This window comes from Zonotrichia leucophrys, chromosome 22, assembly GCF_028769735.1.
Source record: "Zonotrichia leucophrys gambelii isolate GWCS_2022_RI chromosome 22, RI_Zleu_2.0, whole genome shotgun sequence".
Taxonomy (NCBI): Eukaryota; Metazoa; Chordata; class Aves; order Passeriformes; family Passerellidae; genus Zonotrichia; species Zonotrichia leucophrys.
Window position 1 is genome coordinate 1,332,724 of NC_088191.1, and position 14,823 is coordinate 1,347,546.

Genomic DNA, 14,823 nt, shown 5'->3' on the forward strand with positions numbered 1-14,823 from the left:
AAGAGATTTAAAAAAAGGGATTAAAAGCAGAGCGAAAAGGTACATGTGGGCACCGAGAAAGGGGCACCTTCTGCAAGGGCGGGAAAATGAAAATAAAGGAGTTAAATGAACATAATTAAAGGTAAAGGAAGTAAAAGACTGTACTTTGAAATTCAGATTAAAATAATTTAAGGAACGTAAAAGATCTGTGCGCCGCCCGGGAATCGAACCCGGGTCGCAAGAATGGGAATCTTGCATGATACCACTACACCAGCGGCGCGGTTGGGTAGCGGTGGCTCTCCGTGTCCTTGATGATGCCGCTGTCCGCAGCCGGCCCGACCTGTACTCTCAGCCCGCCCATCGCCCTCTGCCCTTCCCCGCCGCCATGCCGGGCCTCCGCCGCCTCCTGCAGCTCCTGCTGGGCGCTCTCTGCCCGCTCGCCCTCAGCCTCCGACATGGACCCTCCAAGATCGGTGCGAACGGGGACACAGAGGGCTGAGGGGAGGCGGGTGTGTGAGGGACAGGAAATCTGGGAGGGATCTGTGAGGGGAAAGCTCAGGGGGAGCTCTTAAGGGGATCTGTCAGAGGTGCTGTGAGGGGGATCCCTTGAAGGCATTTGGAGGGGAAAACTGTGAGGGGATCTGTGAGGGCGCAGAGTGCCAGTGGGACCCTTTGAGGGGATCTGTGAGGAAGGAGTGAGACTTTATGGGACTTTGAGAGGATCTGTAATGAGAGGACATGAGGGGACCTATGTGGGTCAGGGAGTATGGGGGACGTGTTCCGTGAGGGATCTGAAGTGGGGGAATCCATGAGGGATCTGTGAAGGTCCGGGAGCTTGGGAGGGGGTCTGCGAGGAAGGTGCAATGGGGAGACCCCGTGAAGGTCAGTGGGGGCCTGTGAGGGGATCTTTGAGGGGCAGGGGATATGAGAGGGGTTCCCTTGAGGGGATTGGGGTGAGGAGGCCATGAGGGCTCTGTGAGGGGTTCCTGTGAGGGGATTGGGGTGAGGAGGCCATGAGGGCTCTGTGAGGGGTTCCTGTGAGGGGATTGGGGTGAGGAGGCCATGAGGGCTCTGTGAGGGGCTCCCTTGAGGGGATCTGTCGTGCACAGGCCCATGATGGGTCTGTGAGGGGGGTGAGTGACTGGGGGTTCCTGGGGCTCTGAAGGTGACCGTGCCCCCTTCTCGCAGCCGTGGTGGGCGGCGGGATCGGCGGCTCGGCCGCCGCGTATTTCCTGCGGCAGAAGTTCGGCCGCAGCGTGCAGCTGCACGTGCTGGAGAAGGCAGCGCTGGGCGGCCGGCTGGACACGCTGGACGTGGAGGGGGCCAGCTACGAGGCAGGGGGGTCCGTGATCCACCCCCTCAACCTGCACATGAAGCATTTTGTCCAGGAGCTGGGTGAGCATGGACACCCCACCTTGGTGTTTCCCAGTCCCAAAATTGTGCCTTGATCCGAAAATGATCCCCCTGGGTGCTCTGGGTCCCGCTCTGCTGGGGAACATCCCTCAAAAGAACAAGGCTTGGTAGCCCCTTATCCACCCCCAGTAGTCCCCCATATCCTTCCCCAATAGTTCCTGTTCTTTTGCCAATATGCCCCCAATATACTTCCCTATTAATCACCTTTGTCCAATATCCCCCACTCACAGGCCACTCTCCTTCCCAAATAGCCCACCATGACTTCCCCCATGCCCCCTGTGGTACCCCAGCCCCACTCCAGGCAAGGAAACCCACATCCCAGTGGGAATGGTTTCACCTCTGTCCACAAGTGACCCCCTTATGGCATCATAAAGGTCCAAAAATCACCTCCAATCACTCCCTGGCCCGTGATCAAGGGCTAATTCCCCTTTCCACACTTTGGCACTCCAGTCACTCATCCATATCAGCATGTAGCCAGCTTATTTCTAGGAAGTTATAACTGAGGTGGGATAGCTCTGCCTTTCCCAGAATTACCTTTTTCTGTCATTTTCCCAAAGGCCTCTCGGTCGCTACACCCCAGGGCAGCCTCGCAGGCATTTATAATGGGGAGGAATTTGTGTTTGAGGAGAGCAGCTGGTCCTTCATCAACCTCCTCAAGCTGCTGTGGCACTATGGCCTCAACCCCCTGCGCATGTCCATGTGGGTGGAGGACATCCTGGACAAGTTCATGAGGTGGGCTGGGGTCCTGAGGGGGAAAAATTGGGAAAGGAACCTTAAGGACACCTCATGCCATGGGACACCTTGCTCTGTCCCTGGTGGCTCCAAGCTCTGTCCTTGGGCACTTCCAGGGGTGGTGCAGCCGCTCCACCCTCCTAAAAATCCCCAGTCTGGAACCTGAACCTGCCCCCTTGTGCCTCCTTGTCCTGCAGTCCCCCAGAGCCACCCCGTGGGCTCCCCGCGGGTCCCAGGGCCAGAGCTGACTGCCGGGACCATCCCTGTGTGCACTGACAGGATCTACCGGTACCAGATGCACGACTACGCCTTCAGCAGCAACGAGCGCCTGCTGCACGCCCTGGGCGGCGACGACTTCGCGCGGCTGCTGAACCAGAGCATCGACGAGGCCATGCAGAAAGCAGGCTTCTCCCAGAAATTCATCAACCAGGTGGTGTGTCCGGCCATGAGGGTGAATTACGGCCAAGGGGTCACCATCCCTGGCTTTGTAGGTGAGTGTTTGAGGGAGCCTAAATGAGTTTTGCTTGGTCGTATTTTATGCAAGCTGTTACAGCTCTAGAGCTCAGTTTTTAAGGGGACTGGGTGCTAGAAGCTGGCTCGCTCTCAGACCAAGGCTGCGGGTTAGTTCTTAGCAAGCAGGGAGATATTCAGCTCTTAGTGATCAGGCAGCTCTTGTGATTTCAGCTTTGCTTGCTAGATAGCTTTTTTTTTGGCTTAAGGCTCTAGCAGACGGTAGAGAGAGGAGAAGCAGAAGACGCTGGCTGTTCCACGAGTATGGCTTTATTGTAGGGTCCGTGAAGGGTCTCAGCTCTTCTTCTTCCGAGTTAGTAGGGGTACAGTATGCTACTTTTATACCCTTGGCTTGGATCTAATCTTGACCAATGGCAAAGGTGTTAGAGTGACCATAAGTGACCAATAGTAGGGTTTAACACAATATTGCCTTACATGGCTATAGGGATAAGGTACAAGGCGGATGTCCCTGGAGACAGGAAACTTCTTTGCCGCTGTGTCAGCATTCTACTCTCCAAGGGGCCCTGGCTAAACCTGAGGGGTTTACTACAGGAGCCTCCTGTCCTGGGTGTGGAGAATGGATTGGAAGAGAGCAGAGATGGTGCTGTGGGCAGCCTTGTCCTTGATGAGCTGGCAGCTGTACTAATTACCAAAGAATGGAAGCAGCCTTGCCCTGGACAGGTCACCAGCCTGCCCAGTGAGGATGTGTGGTATAAAAGAGTGGGTTGGGCAGCGGTGAGGAAGAGGAAGGAGGAAGAGAGGAGTCAGTGTTGCGTGGTGCTGCCCATTTACAGAGAAAAGATGGAAGTTTACTGGAAAGGATAATAAAGGGCTGGTGCTGGCCACATCTTCAGCATCAGTCATTTCAGCCCACTGTCAATGGGGAAAGGTTTGGAAGTTTTATTGAAGTATAATAAAAGGCTGATGCTAGCCACTATCTTGGCTGTCAGTCGTTCACGTCCAGCAGCAATGGGGAAAGTCATCTGGGTCCACCAACAATTGGTGCCCCATGTGAGGAGTGACAAAAGCTACAACACCCATCCTGGGTGTTGGGTTCCTGCTCCCTGGGCTCCCAGCTCTGTGTCCCAAAGGGACGTTAATCCCCCCAGTTTTGCAGTTTGTTTTTCCAGTGTTTCCCTGCTCTGACAGAGGTGGTTTCCTTGCAGGTGCTGTGTCCCTGGCCGGGGTGCAGTCGGGCCTTTGGTCTGTGAAAGGGGGGAACAAACTCGTGTGCTCCGGCCTCATCTACTCCTCCAAGGCCGAGGTTATCCCAGGAACAGTCGTGTCCATAGAGCCAAAAACCAGACACCAGCGTGGTGGTGAGTGGGGCTGGAGTTCCCTTCAGTGGGGAGGGCATGGTGGCACTGGAGAACTCGGCGCCTTCGGAGTGTCTAAGTGAAAATTCCTGCCTGGGAGGCTGGGGAGGGGCTGGGATGGGATTCCCAGAGGAGCTGTTGCCTGGAAGTGTCCAAGGCCAGACTGGATGGAGCTTGGAGCAGCCAATGGGGACAGTGGAAAGTGTCCCTGCCATGGAACTGGATGGGCTTCAGGATCCCTTCCAGCCCAACCCATTCCATGAAAACAGGGCTCCAAACCCAGCTGCACAATGGATGAACCCAAATGTTGGTGGCATTGTGGGATCCCAGCACAGGTCAGAATAACCCCTGCTCTCCACAGGGGACGTGGTGAAGCTCTACGAGGTCACCTACAACACGTCCTCGGGGCTCACCGGGGACACCTACGACATCGTGGTCATTGCGGCGCCGCTGGGCCGCAAGATGGCCAACATCACCTTCCGCAACTTCGACCCTCCCATCCCGGAATTCCCCAATCCATACCACCAGACCGTCACCACCCTGGTGCACGGGCGCTTGAACACCTCCTTCTTTGGCTACCAGGACCCCCAGGCCTTTCCCTTTGGGGCCATTTTCACCATGGACAACCCCAAACTGTTCATCAACAGCCTGGGTGTGGTGTCTCCCGTGGTTGACACGGGCACGGGCGAGAAGCTGCCGCTGCCCTCGGCCGTCTGGAAGGTGTTTTCCAACGAGGAGCTCAGCAAGGAGCAGCTCAATCTGCTCTTCTCCTCCTACGACTCGGTGAAGGTGAAGCCGTGGCTGGCGTATCCCCAGTACAGCGCTCCCGAGAGCTTTCCCCCCATCGTGCTGCACGAGCAGCTCTACTACCTGAACGGGCTGGAGCGCGCCGCCAGCGCCATGGAGATGAGCGCCATCGCCGCCCGCAACGCCGCCCTGCTCGCCTTCCACCGCTGGCACGGCCACGGCGCCAGCGTCGACCAGGAGGACCTGCACGAGAGGCTCAAAACGGAGCTCTGACACGCGCCCGGGGCTTAATTAGCGCTAATGAACTCTGTGCCGCGCCCCTCCTAGGAGGTGTTTCGTGGGATCACAGGATTCCTACAGTTGGAAGGTCTTCGAGATCATCATGACCTTCAAGATCATCCAGATGCCATAATTAACTCCAATGAACTCCATACTTTGCTCCTCCAAGGAGGTGTTTCATTGGATCATGGGATCCTTAAGATTGGAGGGTCTTAGATCATAATGACCTTCAAGGTGCCATAATTAACTCTAATGAACTCAGTGCTTCACCCCTCCAAGGAGGCGTTTCATAGGATCGTGGGATCCTTAAGATTGGAAGATCTTCAAGATCATCATGACCTCCAAGAACATCAAGACCTTCAAGAACATCAAGACCTTCAAGACCATCAAGATCCCATAATTAACACTAATGAACTGCATACTTTGCCCCTCCAAGGAGGTGTTTCATAGGATCATGGGATCCTTAAGACTGGAAGATCTTCAAGAACATCAAGACCTTCAAGATCTTCAAAAAACGTCAAGACCTTCAAGATGCTGTAATAAACTCTAATGAACTCCATACTTTGCCCCTCCAAGGAGGAGTTTCATAGGATCATGGGATCCTTAAGACTGGAATATCTTCAAGATCATCATGACCTCCAAGAACATCAAGACCTTCAAGACCATCGAGATCCCATAATTAACACTAATGAACTCCATACTTTGCCCCTCCAAGGAGGTGTTTCATAGGATCATGGGATCCTTAAGACTGGAAGATCTTCAAGACCATCAAGACCTTCAAGATGCTGTAATAAACTCTAATGAACTCCATACTTTGCTCCTCCAAGGAGGTGTTTCATAGGATCATGGGGTCCTTAAGATTGGAAGATCTTCAAGATCATCATGACCTCCAAGAACATCAAGACCTTCAAGAACATCAAGACCTTCAAGACCATCGAGATCCCATAATTAACACTAATGAACTCCATACTTTGCCCCTCCAAGGAGGTGTTTCATAGGATCATGGGATCCTTAAGACTGGAAGATCTTCAAGACCATCAAGACCTTCAAGATCTTCAAGACCATCAAGACCTTCAAGATGCTGTAATAAACTCTAATGAACTCCATACTTTGCTCCTCCAAGGAGGAGTTTCATAGGATCACGGGATCCTTAAGGTTGGATGAGTTTCAAGAAGATCAAGACCTTCAGGATCATCAAAACCTTCAAGACCTTCTAGATCCTCAAGACCCTCAAGTCCAACCATCAACCCAACTGCGTTCACCGTTAACTTGATTTTCTCAAGTGCTGCGTCCATGTGTTTTTTGGAAACTTTCAGGGATTCTGACTCTGCCACAGCCTAGGCTGGACAAGCCTTCCTTCCATGACAAAATTCCTCTCAATATCTCATCTTGATGTCCCCCAGTGCCACCTGGAGGCTGTGTGGCCAGCTCTGGAGGGAACAGGGGCAGTGAAGCGTTCCCAAGGAAGCTGGGACAACTTTTCCTGCCAAAGAAAAATTCCTCAGGGAGAAGATGGGCTGCTGGGAGCTGCCAAAATGGGTGGGAAAGAGGAAAAACCACCAGTATCCATTGCTGTGTTCAGATATGAAAGAGTTAATAAAGAATTGTTAAGTGTCCATGTTTTGAAAGAGAAAACCACCAAAAATAGCACAAATTTAACACCCACTCCCATAAATGAAAAGGTTTTCCCTAAGTTTTCCCAGGGCTGGGAGCAGAATTAACACCCAGCTGCCAAAAATTGATGTGAGAAAGGCTTGAGTTAGGTCAACCATTACAAAATTGATTTAATAACAAAACCAAAATAATTGTTCACGGCTGGGTGGCATCATGGATGAGGGAATGGAAGTGGTGGGTGGGGATTTGGGGTTTTCCAGGGGTTTATACCCGTTCCAAAGCTTCCAGCATGATGATGCTGTTCCCTCGGATCACCTGGAACGGGGAAGGTGAGAGCTGTTACCTCTGATTGAAGGTAATGGCTTGTTTCAGTTTGGTTCCCCAAAAATCCCTCAAAATTTGGCTGCAATTCCCCCACAAGGATGAAACCAGATGGATTTCCCATTCCTGTTCCTCACCAAACCTCCTGCTCATTCCACACACGGTTCCACCAGTGCTCCCAGTGCCCTCAGCACCCCAATCCCAGTGTTCCCAGTGCCCTCAGCACCCCGATCCCAGTACACCCAGTACTCCCAGTGCCCTCAGCACCCCGATCCCAGTGCCCCCAGTGCCCTCACCACCATGCCGATGTTGTTCTGCTGCCCGCCCGCCGCCATCTCCACGCACTCATCGATCACCAGGTTCATGAAGGGGTCGAAGCCCCGCAGGATGCCCTGCACGTGCCGGCCGCCGTTCAGCTTCACTGCGGGAACGCAGGGGTTAAAGGGGAAACAGTTCCCAAAACGGGACCATTTGCCCCCAAATCTGCAGCTTGGAATGAGCGGGACCCGCAGGGGGTGAATGGGAAGGAAGGATTGAGCACAACCCATAATGAGATAAGGGGAAAAGAATGACTTTTCAACTCATCTTATAGTTAAATTAATGAATTACGGCCTAATGAATGAATTAGAATATTAATTAATGAGCTGCAAGGTTTGGAATCCATCAGGGATGTTGCAGGGGGCAGTCCCGAGTGCCAGCCCCAGCAGCCGGGACCCCCTCCCTGGGCTCTGTGAGGGGTGGGCGGGGGTCCCCAAAACCGGGCACTGCTGGGGGGTGGGCGGGGATCCCCAGGCACCGTGAGGGGATCAGAGCGGGGGTCCCCGGGCACCGTGAGGGGATCAGGGCGGGGGTCCCCGGGCACCGTGAGGGGATCAGAGCGGGCGGGGGTCCCGGGGCCAGAGGATCGGGGTGGGATCAGTTCCACAACTCACACGACAGCTTCTTGTCCATGAACCTGCAACGAGAAGGCAGCGGGTGAGCACCGGCGGGTGGGGACGGGGCGGGAGCCCCCCGCCATTATCCCCTCACGAATCGCCCCCCTCCCGCCGCCATTGCAGCGGAGCACCGGCCAGCGGCGGAACGCGCCGTTCCGGTGCCCGCTTCCCCCACACCGTTCCCGCCTCCCCTCGCCCCCCGGTGCAGCCCCGGCCCCTCCGGACGCACTTTTTCAGCTCGGGCGGGTGCGCTTTGCTCATGGCGCCCGCAGCCCCCGGCCCGTCTCTGCCGCGCTGCCGCGCTCTGACGTCACCGCGCCGTGCGTCTCTCCGCGCCAGCCAATGGCGGGGCTCGGGACGCTACCGCACTCACCCGAGTAGCGGCGCAGCCAGGGGAAGGCAGCGGGGCGCAAAGTGGGGGAAGCAGGGGGCGGTGAGGGGAGTGCGCGGCTACACGGGGAGGTACGGCGGCATGGCCCGCACGGCGTGCGGCGCGTGTGCGCGCATGTTGTGTGTGAGTCTGCCTTTGTACATGTGTGTCCACATGTGCACACGTGTGTGTTTGAAATGTTCACATGTGCGCAGGGTCTTGGGCATTTCATCCTCCATGGCGGCGGCGCCGCCCTCTTCGGCTGTTGCCGTCCGCCGGTGCTGCCGCGTGAGCCCTGGGCAGCCCGAGCGACGCCGGCTCCTCGCAAGATGGCGGCGGGCGGGCGGGCTGAGGGGCCGGGGGACCGGGAAAATTAAAGCAATGGACTTAAACTGAATTACTTAAAAGTAAATGAAGTAAAAGAAAGGACTTTGGAACTCAGGGTAAAAGGACGCATTTCGTAATTCTGGATAACAATTCAGAGGGACACAAAAGGTCCGTGCGCCCCCGCGCATCGAACCCGGGTCCCGCTCCGGTCCGCCCATCGCCCTCTGCCCTTCCCCGCCGCCATGCTGGGCCTCGGCCGCTTCTTGCCGCTGCTGCTGCTCGCCGGGCTCTGCCCGCCCGCCATCAGCCTCCGCCATGGGCCCTCCAAGATCGGTGCGAACGGGGATAGAGCGGGCCATGGCCGCGGGATCAGGGGAGGCCGTTGTGTGACGGAGGGCGGCTGTCAGGGACGGGGAACTCGGGGAGGGATCTGTGAGGGAAAAGCTCAGGGGAGACCTCTTAAGGAGATCTGTCAGATCTGTCACAGGCGCGGTGAGGGGGTGTCCCTTGAAGGGATGAGGGGATCTGGGAGGAGCAGGGGGTGCCCCTGGGATCCTTTGAGGGGATCCGTGAGGATAAGGGAGAATTCCTTGAGGGACATTGAAGGGATCTGTCATGGGAGGCCCCTGAGGGGACCTATGTGGGTCAGGGAGTATGGGGGGTGTCCCATGAGGGATCTGAAGTGGGGGGAACAGTGAGGGATCTGTGGGGGTCAGGGGAAGGTGAGCAGAGGATCCTTTGAGGGGATCTGTGAGGAAGGTGCAATGGGGGACCCCTCAAGGTCCTTGAAGGTCAAGGGGGGCCTGTGAGGGGACCTTCAAGGGGCAGGGGATATGGAGGGGGCTCCTTTGAGGGGATTGGGGCGGCGAGGCCATGAGGGTTGTGTGAGAGAACTCCCCAGAGGGGATCTGTGGTGCAGGGATCCGTGAGGGATCTGTAAGGGGGCTCCCTTGAGGGAATAAGGGGGGTGGGTCCTTGAGGGGTCTGTGAGGGGTTCCTGTGAGGGGATTGGGGTGAGGAGGCCGTGAGGGGTTCCTGTGAGGGGATTGGGGTGAGGAGGCCATGAGGGCTCTGTGAGGGGTTCCTGTGAGGGGATTGGGGTGAGGAGGCCATGAGGGCTCTGTGAGGGGTTCCTTTGAGGGGATTGGGGTGAGGAGGCCATGAGGGCTCTGTGAGGGGCTCCCTTGAGGGGATTGGGGTGAGGAGGCCATGAGGGCTCTGTGAGGGGTTCCCTTGAGGGGATTGGGGTGAGGAGGCCATGAGGGCTCTGTGAGGGGCTCCCTTGAGGGGATCTGTCGTGCACAGGCCCATGAGGGGTCTGTGAGGGGGTGTGTGACTGGGGGTTCCTGGGGCTGTGAAGGTGACCGTGCCCCCTTCTCGCAGCCGTGGTGGGCGGCGGGATCGGCGGCTCGGCCGCCGCGTATTTCCTGCGGCAGAAGTTCGGCCGCAGCGTGCAGCTGCACGTGCTGGAGAAGGCAGCGCTGGGCGGCCGGCTGGACACGCTGGACGTGGAGGGGGCCAGCTACGAGGCAGGGGGGTCCGTGATCCACCCCCTCAACCTGCACATGAAGCATTTTGTCCAGGAGCTGGGTGAGCATGGACACCCCACCTTGGTGTTTCCCAGTCCCAGAACTGTGCCTTGATCCGAAACTGATCCCCCTGGGTGCTCTGGGTCCCACTCTGCTGGGGGACATCCCTCAAAAGAACAAGGCTTGGTAGCCCCTTATCCACCCCCAGTAGTCCCCCATATCCTTCCCCAATAGTTCCTGTTCTTTTGCCAATATTCCCCCATGTACTTCCCTAGTAATCACCTTTGTCCAACATCTCTCACTCACAGGCCACTTTCCTTCCCAAATAGCCCACCATGACTTCCCCCATGCCCCCTGTGGTACCCCAGCCCCACTCCAGGCAAAGGAAACCCGCATCCCAGTGGGAATGGTTTCACCTCTGTCTACAGGTGACCCACTTATGGCATCATAAAGGTCCAAAAATCACCTCCAATCACTCCCTGGCTAATTCCCCTTTCCACACTTTGGCACTCCAATCTTCAATCACTCATTCTTATCAGCACGAAGCCAGGTTATCTGAGGAAGTTATAACTCAGGTGGAATAGCTCTGCGTTTGCCTAAATTACCTTTTTCTGTCATTTTCCCAAAGGCCTTTCAGCCAACACACTCCAGGGCAGCCCCTCAGGCGTTTACAACGGGGAGGAATTTGTGTTTGAGGAGAGCAGCTGGTCCTTCATCAACCGCCCCAAGCTGCTGTGGCACTATGGCCTCAACCCCCTGCGCATGTCCATGTGGGTGGAGGACATCCTGGACAAGTTCATGAGGTGGGCTGGGGTCCTGAGGGGGAAAAAGTGGGAAGTTGTAGTAAACCCCTCAGGTTTAGCCAGGGCCCCTTGGAGAATAGAATGCTGACACAGCGGCAAAGAAGTTTCCTGTCTCCAGGGACATCCGCCTTGTACCTTATCCCTATAGCCATGTAAGGCAATATTGTGTTAAACCCTACTATTGGTCACTTATGGTCACTCTAACACCTTTGCCATTGGTCAGGATTGGATCCAGGCCAAGGGTATAAAAGTAGCATACTGTACCCCTACTAACTCGGAAGAAGAAGAGCTGAGACCCTTCACGGACCCCTCCAATAAAGCCATACTCGTGGAACAGCCAGCGTCTTCTGCTTCTCCTCTCTCTACCGTCTGCTGGAGCCTTAGGCCAAGGGAAAAGCTACCTAGCAAGCAAAGCTGAAATCACAAGAGCTGCCTAATCACTAAGAGCTGAATATTCCCTGCTTGCTAGGGGCTGACCCGCGGCCTTGGTCTGAGAGCGAGCTGGCTTCTGGCACCCAGTGCCCTTGGGGACTGAGCTCTGGAGCTGTAACAGCTTGCATAGGATAAGACCAAGCAAGGCTCATTTAGGAAAGGGACCTTAAGGACACCTCATGCCATGGGACACCTTGCTCTGTCCCTGGTGGCTCCAAGCTCCGTCCTTGGGCACTTCCAGGGGTGGTGCAGCCGCTCCACCCTCCTAAAAATCCCCAATGTGGAACCTGAAGCTGCCCCCTTGTGCCTCCTTGTCCTGCAGTCCCCCAGAGCCACCCCGTGGGCTCCCCGCGGGTCCCAGGGCCAGAGCTGACTGCCGGGACCATCCCTGTGTGCACTGACAGGATCTACCGGTACCAGATGCACGACTACGCCTTCAGCAGCAACGAGCGCCTGCTGCACGCCCTGGGCGGCGACGACTTCGCGCGGCTGCTGAACCAGAGCATCGACGAGGCCATGCAGAAAGCAGGCTTCTCCCAGAAATTCATCAACCAGGTGGTGTGTCCGGTCATGAGGTATGCTTATGGCCAAGGGGTCACCGTCAATGGCTTTGTAGGTGAGTGTGTGGAGGAGCCTCCCGTCCTGGGTGTTGGGTTCCTGCTCCCTGGCTCCCAGCTCTGTGTCCCAAAGGGATGTTAACCCCCCCTGATTTTGCAGTTTATTTTTCCAGTGTTTCCCTGCTCTGACAGAGGTGGTTTCCTTGCAGGTGCTCTCCTTGCAGGCTGGTTGGAGTCAGGCCTTTGGTCTGTGAAAGGGGGGAACAAACTCGTGTGCTCCGGCCTCATCTACTCCTCCAAGGCCGAGGTTATCCCAGGAACAGTCGTGTCCATAGAGCCAAAAACCAGACACCAGCGTGGTGGTGAGTGGGGCTGGAGTTCCCTTCAGTGGGGAGGGGATGGTGACACTGGAGAGCAATCTTGGCCCCATGGAGGGTTTCAAAATGAACATTCCTGCCTGGGAGGCTGGGGAGGGGCTGGGATGGGATTCCCAGAGGAGCTGTGGCTGTTCCTGCATCCCTAGAAGTGTCCAAGGCCAGACTGGGTGGGCTTAGAGCAAGCTGGGATAGAGGAATGTGTCTCTGCCATGGAACTGGATGGGCTTCAGGATCCCTTCCAGCCCAACCCATTCCATGAAAACAGGGCTCCAAACCCAGCTGCACAATGGATGAGCCCAAATGTTGGTGGCATTGTGGGATCCCAGGTCAGGATAACCCCTGCTCTCCACAGGGGACGTGGTGAAGCTCTATGAGGTCACCTACAACACATCCTCGGGGCTCACCGGGGACACCTACGACATCGTGGTCATCGCGGCGCCGCTGGGCCGCAAGATGGCCAACATCACCTTCCGCAACTTCGACCCTCCCATCCCGGAATTCCACAGTCCCTACCAGCAGATCTTCACCACCCTGGTGCACGGGCGCTTGAACACCTCCTTCTTTGGCTACCAGGACCCCCAGGATTTTCATCTTGGAGCTGTTTTCACCACGGACAACCCCAAACTGTTCTTTAACAGCGTGAACCTGGAGCCCCCCGTGGGTGACACGGGCACGGGCGAGAAGCTGCCGCTGCCCTCGGCCGTCTGGAAGGTGTTTTCCAACGAGGAGCTCAGCAAGGAGCAGCTCAATCTGCTCTTCTCCTCCTACGACTCGGTGAAGGTGAAGCCGTGGCTGGCGTATCCCCAGTACAGCGCTCCCGAGAGCTTTCCCCCCATCGTGCTGCACGAGCAGCTCTACTACCTGAACGGGCTGGAGCGCGCCGCCAGCGCCATGGAGATGAGCGCCATCGCCGCCCGCAACGCCGCCCTGCTCGCCTTCCACCGCTGGCACGGCCACGGCGCCAGCGTCGACCAGGAGGACCTGCACGAGAGGCTCAAAACGGAGCTCTGACACGCGCCCGGGGCTTAATTAGCGCTAATGAACTCTGTGCTGCGCTGAGGTGTTCCGTAGGATCACAGGATTCCTACAGTTGGAAGGTCTTCGAGATCATCATGACCTTCAACATCTTCACGAACATCAAGACCTTCAAGATGCCATAATTAACTCTAATGAACTCCATACTTTGCCCCTCCAAGGAGGTGTTTCATAGGATCATGGGATCCTTAAGACTGGAAGATCTTCAAGATCATCATGACCTCCAAGAACATCAAGACGATCAAGACCATCAAGATGCCATAATTAATACTAATGAACTCAGTGCTTCACCCCTCCTAGGAGGTGTTTCATAGGATCATGGGATCCTTAAGACTGGAAGATCTTCAAGAACATCAAGACCTCCAAGAACATCAAGACCTTCAAGACCATCAAGATGCCATAATTAACACTAATGAACTCAGTGCTTCACCCCTCCAAGGAGGTTTTTCATAGGATCATGGGATCCTTAAGACTGGAAGATCTTCAAGATCATCATGACCTCCAAGAACATCAAGATGCCATAATTAACACTAATGAACTCAGTGCTTCACCCCTCCAAGGAGGTTTTTCATAGGATCATGGGATCCTTAAGACTGGAAGATCTTCAAGATCATCATGATCTCCAAGAACATCAAGACCTTCAAGACCATCAAGATGCCATAATTAACACTAATGAACTCAGTGCTTCACCCCTCCTAGGAGGTGTTTCATAGGATCATGGGATCCTTAAGGTCGGACGAGTTTCAAGACCTTCAAAACCATCAAGAACATCAAAACCTTCAAGACCTTCAGGATCACCAAGATCTTCAAGATCTCCAAGAATGATCAAAACTTTCAAGGCCATTAGGATCTTCAAGACCCTCAAGTACATCAAAACCTTCAAGATCATCAAGATTCTCAAAAGTTGTTAGGACCTTCAAGTCCAACCATCAACCCAACCACGTTGACCATTAACAATCTCCTCAAGTGCCGCGTCCGTGCGTTGTTTGGACACTTCCAAGGGCTGATGACTCTGCCACAGCCTAGGCTGGACAAGCCTTCCTTCCATGACAAAATTCTTCCCAATATCTCATCTTGACATCTCCTGGTGCCACCTGGAAGCTGTTTGGCCAGCTCAGGAGGGAACAGGAGCAGTGAAGCGTTCCCAAGTAAGCCGGGACATTTTCCTCACACAAACTCCTCAAAGACCTTGAGTTATCCTTGTCTGAGATTAGGGAATTCATGAAAAATACCATATCGACCCCAAAAGTGCTCTCCAGCTGGGAATATCAACTCCCTGGCTGTCCATCCCTCTGCCCCAACTTTTCCTGCCAATGAATTTTTCCTCAGAGTGGAAACTGGGGGGAATGGGGTGGTGGGAGCTGCCAAAATGGGTGGGAAAGAGGAAGAACCACCAATATCCATCACTGTGTTCAGGTATGAAGCGAATAAAGAATTTAACAATGTCCATGTTTTGAAGGAGAATACCACCAAAAATAGCACAAATTTAACATTCACGTGAATAAATTAAAGTTTTCCTTGAGTTTTCCCAGGGTTGGGAGCGGAAT

General features: G+C 55.2%; 3 protein-coding genes and 1 non-coding gene across 4 annotated transcripts; 2 read left to right on the top strand and 2 right to left on the bottom strand.

The window, feature by feature from the left end:
- Positions 1 to 188: 188 nt before the first annotated feature.
- On the bottom strand, positions 189 to 259 carry TRNAG-CCC (transfer RNA glycine (anticodon CCC)). Its single transcript has one exon. It is a non-coding gene; the product is annotated as a tRNA-Gly (tRNA).
- A 105-nt stretch (positions 260 to 364) lies between these two features.
- On the top strand, positions 365 to 6,644 carry PCYOX1 (prenylcysteine oxidase 1). The gene is made up of 6 exons (XM_064731208.1): positions 365 to 452; positions 1,168 to 1,374; positions 1,950 to 2,124; positions 2,404 to 2,615; positions 3,801 to 3,953; positions 4,312 to 6,644. The coding sequence occupies exons 1-6, from the start codon at positions 365 to 367 to the stop codon at positions 4,968 to 4,970; spliced, it is 1,494 nt and encodes a 497-aa protein (XP_064587278.1). The 3' UTR covers positions 4,971 to 6,644.
- A 91-nt stretch (positions 6,645 to 6,735) lies between these two features.
- On the bottom strand, positions 6,736 to 8,160 carry SNRPG (small nuclear ribonucleoprotein polypeptide G). Its single transcript, XM_064731209.1, has 4 exons — positions 8,076 to 8,160; positions 7,844 to 7,866; positions 7,208 to 7,332; positions 6,736 to 6,905 (listed from the first exon to the last, which is right to left on the bottom strand). Exons 1-4 carry the CDS (start codon positions 8,105 to 8,107, stop codon positions 6,855 to 6,857), a joined length of 231 nt encoding a protein of 76 aa, XP_064587279.1. The 5' UTR covers positions 8,108 to 8,160; the 3' UTR covers positions 6,736 to 6,854.
- A 399-nt stretch (positions 8,161 to 8,559) lies between these two features.
- Positions 8,560 to 14,723, top strand: LOC135456944 (prenylcysteine oxidase 1-like). Its single transcript, XM_064731151.1, has 6 exons — positions 8,560 to 8,876; positions 9,927 to 10,133; positions 10,701 to 10,875; positions 11,712 to 11,923; positions 12,074 to 12,226; positions 12,594 to 14,723. Exons 1-6 carry the CDS (start codon positions 8,786 to 8,788, stop codon positions 13,250 to 13,252), a joined length of 1,497 nt encoding a protein of 498 aa, XP_064587221.1. The 5' UTR covers positions 8,560 to 8,785; the 3' UTR covers positions 13,253 to 14,723.
- Positions 14,724 to 14,823: the final 100 nt, after the last annotated feature.